This window comes from Ciconia boyciana, chromosome 2, assembly GCF_034638445.1.
Source record: "Ciconia boyciana chromosome 2, ASM3463844v1, whole genome shotgun sequence".
Classification (NCBI taxonomy): domain Eukaryota; kingdom Metazoa; phylum Chordata; class Aves; order Ciconiiformes; family Ciconiidae; genus Ciconia; species Ciconia boyciana.
Window position 1 is genome coordinate 25,485,454 of NC_132935.1, and position 12,751 is coordinate 25,498,204.

A 12,751-nucleotide genomic window follows, 5' to 3' on the forward strand; every position below is an offset into this window, starting at 1 on the left:
TATCCCTGAAACTCATCTGAATATTCATAATCTTTGAGCAGGAAAAAAAAACAAAACCAAAACCCAGCAAAGTATACAAGAATCAAATTCCCAGATTAATTCCTCCATCAAAGCACACATGTACCAGCATTCTCTCACCTGGCTTCCAGCAGGGAAGGGCATCCCCACAAGAGAGGGGTGGCTGGGAATGGCTTCAGCAGCCTGAATCAAAATCTGCTCTTACACTTCATTTAGATATCAGCTGGCAGGTAGTGAAGGTCACAAATCACAGCTGTGATGCTGCTTCTGAAACATCATGGCATTTCAGAGAAAAACTGCCATACAAAATCCTCTGCATGTCACTACGGCGAGTCTTTCATTAGAAAGAAAAGGACACGCACAGCTTTCCATGGGGAGGTGCCCGAAGAAACACAGGAGACCTGGGAGTCCTGTGGTTGGCTTCCTATCCTTTATGTCCTGGTTTATCCAAGTCTTGCATGAAGCAATCTTCAGTAAGATCTAACAGCGGGAGCTGAATGAACTATATTAAAAGCCCTATTGTTTTAGGATTTTGACCATGATTTGACCATTTTACCATATATTACCATTAAACCAGCCAAGATTAATTTGTCCTATAACCTGAAAACCATATAGAAAATACAGTATTATCTTAAGACAGTAAAAAGAAATGGCTGTTTTATTAATAGTACATCATTCTAATGCATAGAGTGAAAGATAGAAAACAAACCCATAAATGTGTACACTAACTCAGTACATGAATTATTCTGATGCAACAAATTTATTTGGTATATTTTTCCTGCTTGCACAGGATCACTTTGCATACAAATGGTTATTATATCATAGTCAAAGAGGTATCATACCTTCAGCAGAAATTTAAAAAGTACTTAGAAAAAATTTTAAGTGAAAATCACAAATGGAAGATATCAAAACAGCAAAAAGAAACAGGAATGTGTAAAAGAGCATGTGCTTTGAGGAAAACAGACATAATAATGCACAAAATCAGGGTGAAAAATGGCATTTCCCACAGCTGTAGACCACATGCATTAGTGGACTCACAATCTTTCTTGAAGAACAGAAATCTTCTTTCTTGCTGTTTTATTACCTTGGCAACATCTCCTCCATGTCAGCAATTACATAGGAGACAACAGTCCAAACAGCAGCACAGAGATTCATCTGGTTTGGATCCTGAACTGTCATTGTGTCCCCTTGAGAATGATGAAACCAGAAGTATTTACTGAGGTCATCAAGCAAGCTGGCACCTACAGAGAAAAATGGGCAGTATTCCATTATAGGAATACAAATATTTAAACAGGAATATAAACTTGAATCCATTCCTGGTCTGTTTATGATTAAATCCACATGCAACTGTATAAAGTTCCATATAATAATTGCACAGAGCTGTGGCATGTGCAGTTTGTAGGTTTTAGGTTAATTGACTTGAGTGAGCATGAGGCAGCAAAAATTCACACCGGGGAAAAGCCAACCTTCCCCTGGGAGACTCATTTCCTCAGCAAGAGTATACATCCATTTTATTCTAAGACTACCAGAGTCCAAGCAGGAAAGTCCCTACAGTAACCCCACACATGGCGGCGCTTCCTCCTTTCTTCATCCCACTGCTCCAATGATGAGTTACGACTGAGTTTCGGATCCTCTTCTTGCTGTTACTAGTGTTGGGGAAAGCTTTGGAATTGGCTTCTGCTTTTTGAGCAGAAGTTCATCACAAGGATGTGCTGTTTCAGAGCAGTTTTCCAGATAACCTGGGGTAACCCAGATAGCCCAGGACTACATTTCCCTTGCTGTCAGGAGTCCTCATCAGCTGGGGCAGAAGCAAGTTAGGTGAAACCACAGTTCTTCCCATTCAGGAACAAATGACTCCCTCCGAGGGCACATGGGCAGGGAAAGGACTACTCTTCCCCAAGCCAGGTGGGCTCAGGAAGCACAAATAATGCCGGTGAGGCATCACTCAAGGTCCCAAGGCAGACCAAAGCCAAGAGGAGCAGGAAAAGCTGCTGCCCCACCAGGCGCTGCAGCAGAGACACCAGTGGGGTATTTTCACTCTGGCCATTCTCTGCCTGGTCCCCATGGATCTTCTCTGACTCCCCATCCCCTTCCAATTTCTTCTCTCTCTATTTATTACCTCTGCCTCTTTTTCTCTGGTTTTATCAGCCTCCATCTGCTTCATTTTAATCTCAACAACCCTCTCATCATAACAGAACGCCACCCCAAATTTTGAAAATAACTAAATATGATGTTTTCCCCCACCACACTGATTCACTGCTTGCAATTCCTTCGTGTTGCTTCCCTTGGCCTGCCTGCTGATTGGGGCTAGGAGATGCACAGCTCCCACCTAGCACAACAGGATCCCCTCCTTGCTTGGTCATCCAACCCAGAGAAAAAGCACTGATGTGAACTCATGAGTAAGAGCTATGGGCCCCAGGTGGAAACACAGACTGAGGCTACTCCTACCACACCAAGTAAGACAGAAAAAAACCAGGATTGTTTGATTATAAAGATGAAGTAAATAAATTATTCATATATTTATTTACACGCAGCAGAAATCAGTATCAGATGATGAGGGCTTTCATAAACTCATGTGCGCTCGTAAGACTTACTGTTATGATTTTTCTTGGTTTCCCTGAGATTCCTGAAGCTTTTGAAGAGAATGAAAGCAAAATTTCTCACAGCATAACTGTACATTCCTATAATACGTATCTTTTGATCACTCATATAGCCATTCAGGACAGAGTCCAGCTCTCACTGTGGTTAACAGGCATGTTTCTATTGCTGTAATAGGAATGGACTTTGACTGCTTGTTTCATTGCTATTTTAGAGAGAAGGAAAAGAGAGGTAATGCATTTTATAATTCCATCCAAATGAAGATCCCTTCATAAGAGAGATGATACGCAGAAAGATGAAATGCTGTAGACTATGGTTATACAGTACTGTGACTGATTTTATTTTAAGAGGCTCTTCTTGCTCTTAAGAGACTTGTTTGCTACTGACTTGAAGCAATGCAATCCCATAGAAGTAAGTCACTGGGTAGGTTACAGGTGCTGAGTTATGTTTCAATAATTTTAGCATTGAATTTATGTCAACTTATATTCACTTTTAAAATTTGATTCTGAATTCTTTTAAATATATACAACCATAAAAGGGTTGAACTATGATAAATTCTTTAACTGATGGATTTCTGCACTACAGACACATTACAAGTTAAGCCACTGAGGCAAACCCATTACAATTTTTGAGCACTTTTATAAGACTCAAGACAAAAATTGGTTGCCTGAAATTTGTCATAGACATTTCACTACTCACAGTAACTATGGATTTACAGAGTAGAATTTTATCTCTGTGAACGGAACAAGGATAAACATCCTTTGCTTTGTAATGTTTAACTCCCTGAAATGCTGAAACAGATTTGTTTCTCTAAATTGATTTTAAAAATCAGAAAATGATCTGACTTTGGCATCAAGCAATTACTGCGCAAGAAACATGAGAGTGTGTGAGTAGAGAGAATATTGAGGGGTTCCTAAACTGGCCGTGCTGTCTCTTTCATGTCTTGGGCTAGCACTGAAGTCAGTGACCCGTAAACATCTTGTGAGACTAAGGAAAAGACCCTAAGAAAGCAGTTTTATCCTACGTAATTAGAAACAAAAGTGAAAATCCATGTTCTTGGCTTTGAGCACAAGAACAGTTTACAGCTGAGGGCCCCATGCAAGCCTCTAGACATGGAACACCCTGGGGCACAGATATGACTGCAAGCAATTTTCGTGTCTCCTGCTCCAAACTTGAGACTCCTTCATGTTGGTGTTAGCTGCCCAGAGATATTTATGGCTTCCAGAGGTCGCCAGGCTGCGGCAAGACACTGAATAGTGCCCTTTCGCCAGTAAATGCATCCAGGACTGAGATCACCTCCTGCAGATGACTGTGAAGAGGGAAGTTCTGCGGGGCTCCGTGGACTGCTGTCATGTTGGGTTACCTAAATAAGTCTGTGGGATCCTATAGCCCCTTTTCTAAAAAACTAACACAAGAAGCAATGCTGTGAGCACAAACAGCCATCCTACAGAAGGCAGGGGCAGGGAGAGAAGAACTCTGCATAAAGCTTCAAACAGTGAGGTTTCAAAGTACATCAGCTGGCTGACCAAAGTGGATCCTCAATAGTCACTGTATTATTAGCCCTTCTCAAACAAAATTTGCCTGGAAGCCAAACATGCCACTTCCAGAAGCTTGAAAGAAACTGGAAAAATTCACCTAGACACAAGTTTTAAAACTCCAATTGCTAACCATTTTGTTCTTTCACCTAAAATTGATCTAAGGGGGTTTTTTTGTTGTTATTAGGTAACATTTCACTCAGGAACAACAGCCAGTAATGAACGGAGGCTTATTTTTGCCAGCTACATAAGCTAGCAGTCAAGTAAAACACAAGAGTAGCCATGTCTTGTAGACGTGCTATAAATTATTCACTCGTCCCCATGCTAGCCACCTAGAAAGGGGATAGTATACAGCCTTACAAGAGTCTGAAAGGTCTAAGTACTTAAAAATCCTCAGATGGGAGGTGTTATGTAGGCATGTATCATGTATTTAATTCTGATTTCTAGGTGGAACCAATACTCAAACACAAAAACGAGCGACAGGCTGGGTGCTCCACTGTCACGTTTTATGTGCTTTGCTGCTTTCCTCTGTTTGCAGAGCAAGAACACCCATAAAGAAAAAAGGGACATTTGCCAAACAACCCTCTTTAATTGTCCTTTTTCAGTCTGTTCACATTTACAGTGATGTGAATCACATGAGGAACACTGCTGGCCAATAAGGAATTCAGTGAGAAACTGCTTTTAGCTGGATGTAGTAGATGTTGTGGCATGGAAACAGGGAATGTTAAAAACCGCTGCCAAAAATGCTGTACTTATTATTTCAATGCATCAAAAATACTGGAAATTAAAAACTGAAAATAATTAATCATTTACAGCTTCAATAAGATAATATAGAGATAATTCATCATTCCACTACAAAGTGGCAGGAAACCCTCTTTAGTACAGTGGTCCAGTTCAGTTACCCTAACGGCAGCTATTTAGTGCCACTTGCGATCCCTCAGGTGCCTGGTGGGATCCCTTGGCATGGGTCTGACAGAGGGGCCAGAGAAGATATATCTCATGTCTGGAACAGCTGCTGGGGCCAAGCAGTCCGCTATTCAGTAGCACGATGTTTGTGTTTCGGGAACTTAAAGCAGGGTTCTCCTTGTTGCAGCGAGGCACCACCTTACTTGCCATTTGTGGGAAATAGTTGCATAAGTAGGGTCAGAGGCAAACACTCAGTAACTCCTCTGACTTGTCAGGTTGGGCTTTCTGGTTTCTTTGTTGTGGAGGTCGTGGGTTTTTATTTTGTTTTGCTTTTCTGCTTTCGACTCCTCCTGAGATTGTTTCCTTACACTTGACCTATCAGTGAGCTTGCACGCTGAGCAGGCTGCAGATGAAACCGAATTTGTCCTCAGGTTATAGAGCAGGGCAGCACTTGCCAAACAGATCAACTCCGTAAATGTAACAATTTAAAAAATATGCACAACCAGCATATGCTCTTTTGTGACCAAATGCCTTGAAAACCCAAATTGCACTGGGGGACTTGGGGTGATACTGGTGTCACCTGAGCTGACAAAATCATTAATCACAGGGGTACCCTTAGCACAGCAGGCAGGTGTCCTGTGATCAAATCCAGCTCCTAGGAAACATATTGATCCTAGGTATTGCAGGCCTGCTACACACCATTCAAATATAAATACTGTTTACCCCTTCTCCCTCCCCCAAGTGCTGCACCTTCTTTTAAGACTTGCCATCTTCCAGGCTTTGCCACCAAGTGCAAGTGTTTCTTCATGAATTGGTTCACTGTCATGCAGTCGTGAGAAAAATAATGCAATGGTATAAAACTGCACCAAAGCAGTCCACTGCTTTTTGTTTTGTTAATGTGAATTACAGTCACTGTTACCAGAAGCAGCAACCAAACATAACAACTGCTGTCTGTCAACCTTTTGCTGCTACCGTTGCCATCCCTGCCACCCTCTCCGTTTGTCCTGTTTGTGCCCAAGGCACTGTCACGAACATGCCATCAGGACCTTGTTTCCTAGCCCCAGATGGTGGCTACCTCATGGAGCAGGAGTAAGATACGCTACCTGCTGTGCCACTACACCGGGGGCACCATCTCCAGAAATGGCATCTCTCCATCTACCCATCTGGAGCTCCTTACTGGAGTCCAGCACAGGACCGCTAAGATGATTAAGGGACTGGAGCATCTTTCATATGAAGAAAGGCTGAGAGAGCTGGGGCTGTTCAGCCTGGAGAAGAGAAGGCTCAGGAGGTGTCTTATGCATGTGTATAAATACCACATGGGAGGGAATGAAGAAGAGGGAGCCAGGCTCTCCTCTGCAGTGCCAACTGACAGGACACAACAATGATCACGGAACAAAACACATGGAATTCCATCTGAACACCAGAAAACACTTTTTCACTGAGAGGGTGGTCAAACACTGGCACAGGTTGCCAGAGAGGTTGTGGAGTCTCCGTTCATGGAGATACTCAAAACCTGACTGGGCATGGTCCTGGGCAACCTGCTGCAGCTGACCCTGCTTGAGCAGGGGGGTTGGACGAGATGATCTCAAGAGGTGCCTGCCAATCTCAACCCTTCTGTGGGACTCTCTAACCCATGGTGCCATTTCCTTGGCTCTTTCAGACACCTCTTATAACTGACACACCATAAACAAATTCTTCAAGTCAAGCTCATTCATGTCTTGAACTCATTTCATGAGTCTCTGCATAACCAGCTATTTCATACACAATTTGATGCACTGCATAAGGCAGGTAAAAGCAGCTGCTTTGGTAATTGATACTGACAATGTATTTTCAGTAATCAGCTGTGCAAGGGTATCTTGATGAAAATCCACAAACACACGTTGAGGAATTCTGAAAAACAGCCCATCCCTTCTAGCTTCTGATCTCAGCATGAAATGCACAATGTGAACATTAATTAGCTGATGACCAGACTATTTACCTGCCTTACAACATGTCCACATTAAACACCAATTCTTCACACATTAATAAACTGTCTGCCACATTTTTGTCTTGCCAACTTCAGAAGATGCAATGCTGCTATTGAGGTAAAAGGATGAATGAACCACAAAATGAATGATGAGTGTGTCAGTGATGACCACTGCTTCTTGTCAATCACCATCAGGCACTACTGCCTTCATATGCACTGCTGTGATAAGTCACCATTAGATTAAACTCTGCTGCCAGATATTTAAGCATTAAAATTATTGTCATTTGTGCAAACAATGACTGGAAAATTAGTTATTGATTATCAGAATTATTACAAAGGCAGTTTCCATAAAACACAGATGTCTTCAAGGGGGAAAGTATATAGTAACTCCCGAGTATTTTTTCAGTGTAAAACATTTTGCACTACATTCCTCCCTACATTTTCTTTCTTTTCTTTTTTATATCCCAAATAGCATTTAGTTGCCAAAGGAAGCCAAATGTGAGTCTCGAAGTCAGTATACGTTTGCTGTACAGCCCTATCAATGGTTTCCCAGTTGTCTTTGCTTTCAAGTAAACTTTGCAACACAACTATTCCATGAAACTTTCAAATACCACGGGAAATTCCCCACTGTTTGTGTAACCTCTCTTGGATGTGCTGGGTCTTCAATATTACAGTTAGATCTTTGGGATACTGACCTCTACATGTACATTGCCATATATAGTGAAGTTAACATGCTAATGGATTACAATAATGTATAACTTTTTTAGGTTTCATTTTACAGTAGTCCCTAGAGGAGCTGACAGAATTGCCACTCCATTATTTTACACAGTATATATACCTCTCCAAATAAAAAAGACTCCAGCTCAGAAGAACATACACTCTAAACAGACAAGAGGGACTGCAGGATGAGAGAGGCATGCAGAGATGAAATGGCACATTCATTTTCTCACAGCAGCTGAGAAAGGAATAGATGCCAGACATCTGAACCTAGGCCAGTGCCCTGCTGAGCAAGCTGTACTATCTCCTAACAGCAAAGTTGGAAATGCCTTAATAAGGGGTATTTTGCTCAATGTTTCCAAGAGTTTACGAAACTAAAAAAAAGGCTTTGCAAGGTAACTTATATGTGTATCATCTCTTGCATCTTCGAAGTACCTATGTGTTCGAGCTTCATCTCCCTGTCAAGACAAATCTGCATACTATCAAAGGTACTGCTTTGTAGAAAGATGTCAACGCAAACACCTGATCTGAAAACTTATTTTTATTTCCACAGTGATTTTCCTAGCTACAAAAGGCAGATTCCTTTTTTTTCCCATCTATTAAAGATTGCTTTTGTTTCCTGCTTTTGCTGGAAAGAAAAAAGAAAAAAAAGAAAAACTCCTTTACTTCATTATCAAGTTTATTCCAACCTTGGACTTCTTAATGCCAATGACACTATTCAGGAATGTACTAAGAAACTACGATGCCCTGGAAATAAAGCAAGACCTGATGAAATATATATGTCCCTTTCTTTTACACTGAGTACTTGGAATTAGGAAAAAAAGAGGCATCACAACCTTCTGTGCAGTTAAAATCTGCTACGTACCAGGAAAGCATAAAATACTGACGACAAGAAGCATTCCTCTCCTCATACCAGAGTGCTAACTCAGCTCTGTGCTCCTATGAAACAGGGGTGTGGGGGTACGCATATGTCCATACATATTGCATGCACTTTGGTGCACATATTAACCTCTTCTTTCATGGGATAACCTGTAGTTGACAGCTGGCTTTAATGCCAGTTATTTCATTACCCATTTTTCAAGTAAGCAGAGGCAATAGAGAATGGTAATGCTGTTTAGTCAGATGCTGACAGCATTAGTTCTCCTGTCATTTTAGTCTCAAATGATGAAATTACAGGCTAAGTTGCTTGAGTTTCATGGCTGCAGACACTGAAATAGTTTCCAGTACAGAGCTTATAAATAACATCAGAAGCCCTGCTGTTTCACCTCCTGAGTCATTCTCTCAAAAGTCTTTAAAATTCGTAATTCAAAAAACAAGGCAGAGGGAAAGCTTTCAGTCGGTTGTTTCAGTGGCTAATTAACTGAGACTACAGTGTAAGGGAGACAATATGAAGTATGCATTATTTCTTGTTTTGCTTAATGCATTTGAGAATTAATCCTCTGGATCTACTAAACAGACTAAATTACAGCTCAGGATTATCACAGTTACTTTTGCAACGCATTAACCTTTCACTCATTGCGGCAGAGGACCGGTGACAGCTGGGGATTCAATCTAAACTCGCATAAAATCCTGTGAAATGAGGTCTCAGGGAAGGAAGTTGTTCTACTCCATAGAGCACAGGTTGACTAGACTCCAAAATAATATCCTAAACAGCCCTTGACTGGAAAAAGCCCAACAAACAGATGAAGCTTCAACAGTAAAAGGCACTGGAAGCTCTGCCTCCACTCATCCACCCGCTGTCTTAAATCAGCAAAGCTTTCTTTTTAAAAAGAAAATAAAAGGGTGAGTCTTCCTACCTGGGTATTGAACAGCCAAGCACCACCCAAATGCAACCCCACACTTGCAGGCTGGCTACCTCTGACAGAGAGATCCTCCACAGGCTCACTAATCCCATTTTTGAACCTATTTACACCTCTGCCCACCACAGCTTCCTGAGAAAACGCACTGTGTGCCCGAGCATTTCATGTGGGCACACTACAGTTCTCGCTTTGTGAGCTGCAGAAGTAGCACCCTGCCTTTCTTTGTTCATGTTCTCCATACCATGGATGGTTTAATACATTTTTATCACACCCTACCTCCGCAGCTTTTTCCCAAGCTGAAGAATCCTCCTCATATGAAAACTATTTAATATCTCTGAAGATGCAGGCTGCTGGTGACTCTTCTCCCTTTTCTAATTCTCTTTCACCATTCCTGAGACAAGAAGCCCAAACTGCCCACAAACGCCAGCGTGTGAACGGACTCATGATGTGACTGCGGCGTACCACAACACATTACCTAAGGATGCTTTCTGTTCCTTTGCTCTTCTTTCCGCAGTAGCACAAAACACTGTGTTTTTTACCATTCCTGGTTACTGAGTTGGCAATTTCAGACAATTATCCTCAGTGATTCCCAGATCTTTCTTCTTGAAAATAACTCGTCCGGATCCTGTTGTCATGTATGCATAGCACATATACTGCGTTACTCTGCATTTATTGACAACAAAATGTCACTGGCTGTTGTATTACTTAGGCATTTTCTACTATGAGATTACTGTCACATTTTCACAGTCAGCATCAGTTTTGAAATTAAGTATTTGAAGTAGTCATCAGCACACTTTGCCAACTTACTATTCACTCCCTTTGCAGCTAACATTGAATTTGATGAACATCCAAAGTCCCAAAAAAAGGTGGCTGGGCAGCCTAATGCCTTTCTCCATTATGAAGACTGACAATTTATTTCTACCTTCTTTTAATCAGGTATTACTCTACAAGAAGAAAACACCTCTTATCTCACAGTAGCTTATTTCTCTAAAGGTCTTTGATCCAGGAGCTTCTGAAGACTCAACTGTACTTTGCTGACCAGATCCAACTACAAAAATGGTTATAAACTCCTCTGAAAAAGCCCTCCTAGATTGGTGAGGCATGACTTCTTTCTTCAAAGGCTACACGGACTTTTCAATTACTTTTGTTGTTTCTGTCTTTGCAGCCCTTCTCTTGGCTCTGTGACCACCCTGGTTCAGTGATTCACAGATCCCTATTTAGCGGATTCCTTACTTAGGGCATTTCAATTTTAGAAAGGTTATATACTTGTATTAGATGTCTGTATACGTATGTATATATTCTGTATATTTTAATATAGTTTATTTCATTTGTGCTTTCTTTAAAATGAGGTATGTGGCTACATACATTATGTAGAGACTAATTAACAAAGTTGATAGTTTTAAAACTGGTTGTTGGATTTATAAATCCTTTATATTTTGCATTCTCATTTAAACACCATGTGAGAGGTATGAAAGTCATTGCAAAATTGACAATTTCTCTAATTTAGAATTCTTTTTCATGTGTTTGTTTATGCCTCAGCTCAGCAAAGCAGTTAAAAGTTTGAGCATGTGATTTATTTTAATGCCATTAAGCTTTAAATGTCACCCATGAGGGTCAAGTGAAGTACTTGATAAGACTTGGACCCATGTAAACTATCTTTCCTAATCAAATGCATTTCTGTATGTCCCTATATTCTTTGTATGACTGCACCACGTAGCTGATGTTATAAACTTGCTTAGAAACCCAAAGTATTGAAGTGCTTTCTTCACCGTCCTCTGCCAGCCAAAGAACTTCCTGCTAATACCCAGCGGTAGACACTTGCTCCACCCTGTGCCAACAGCTTCCAAACCACCCCAGAAATTTGGTGGAAAGAGGCATCCCCTGGACGGCTTGAAGGGCAGATGTGGGGAGAGGGAACTGTGAGAATGACCCACATATTGGGGTTTTGAGCAGCATTTCTGTCTGCAGTAACTGCATTCACTTACATTTCAATCAGTTCAAGAAGCTTCCATGTATTTTACAAATCGATGGAGCTATTTCCTAAGCTATTTCCTAAGCCAAGCTATTTCACAATCCAATTTTATGCAAGCCTTTAGGTCTGCTTTCCCAGAGGATGCTGGAGATGGAGAGGAAACATGTGGCTTTCCCTTGAAGTTCCCTTCGGGCTCTAACCTCCCCTCCCAGATAGGATCACAACTGGATGTTTAATCACAAAGTTCCTGTAGGGCCCTGCCCAGCAGGTAGCTGACTCCGAGAAATACCAATATTCATAGGACTCAACTAAGCAGAGCTCTCTTCTGCCCAGATGGTGAACAAAGCCTGTTAATGACCATCCTGGTGCTTACCTAGTTATGAAAAAACAAATGGTCACCCTACTGTAAGTAAACCACATCCTAAGCAAAATACAAGTCTGTTATATTTTATATCACATGAACAGCAACTGTGCATTTATACAACCACACCAACAGGATGAGCAATGTTTTTTACTGTCTCTTTACTGTCATACCCCATTGAGATTATCAAACTCTTCAAGGTCATGGTGGATTTTAGATGTAGGACCATTAGAGAAGGCTGAAAGAATACTATGACTACGATAACAAAATATCCTTCAAAATATCTGTTGTTACTCTGATTAATGCATACTTGAGTTTTAAACCAATGTAACTTATTTCCTAATAAATTATAGATGCTCCAGATATTGGTGATGAAATACCTCTTTCATTTGATCTACAAATTAGTGTATATTTAGCTAGTTCATTATTAATAGAAAAACAGAGAGGTACTTGAAACAAAGTTCAGATCTGATCTTATCGCAAGGTTCAGGGCTGTTCCGATCTGGGAGTTTTGAGACATTTCTGAAACAAAGCTGTAGTAATCCTTCCCATTCTGGTCTACAGATCCTGTTGTCCCACAGGCTGTGAACACAAAGTAGCAGCAAGGAAAATAAGCAATTCGAACCATTAAATGTTCTTAAGCAATAAATTGCATATTTTTGTCAGCAAAGCTGCAAAGAAACAACATACTTTAACAAAAAAAGAGGAATTAAGGTACAATGAAGACACCTGCTGCAACACTTTTGTCTGCAATCTCAGAATCTTTCTCTGTTTTAACGCTTCATGAAATTACATGGGGCCCCATTCGGAAAAGAAAAGGAGAAATTAAAGGGAGGGAAGGACAGAAATTCCTTACACCTGCTCTGACTCTGCAGTGTA

The 12,751-nt window shown here is 41.0% G+C and overlaps 1 protein-coding gene across 5 annotated transcripts in view; it reads right to left on the bottom strand.

Annotated features, from left to right (window-relative positions):
- Nucleotides 1-670: 670 nt before the first annotated feature.
- Nucleotides 671-12,751, bottom strand: part of CPQ (carboxypeptidase Q) — a 166,469-nt gene continuing 154,388 nt past the window's right edge. For 4 of the 5 annotated variants that reach the window (XM_072851188.1, XM_072851192.1, XM_072851190.1 and 1 more), the window contains one exon: nt 671-1,259. In XM_072851188.1, coding sequence (XP_072707289.1) covers nt 1,099-1,259 — 161 coding nt within the window. In that variant the 3' untranslated portion in view covers nt 671-1,098. Of the gene's footprint in view, nt 1,260-1,577; nt 1,665-12,751 lie in introns of those variants that run through there. The other variant, XM_072851191.1, reaches the window with a different exon arrangement.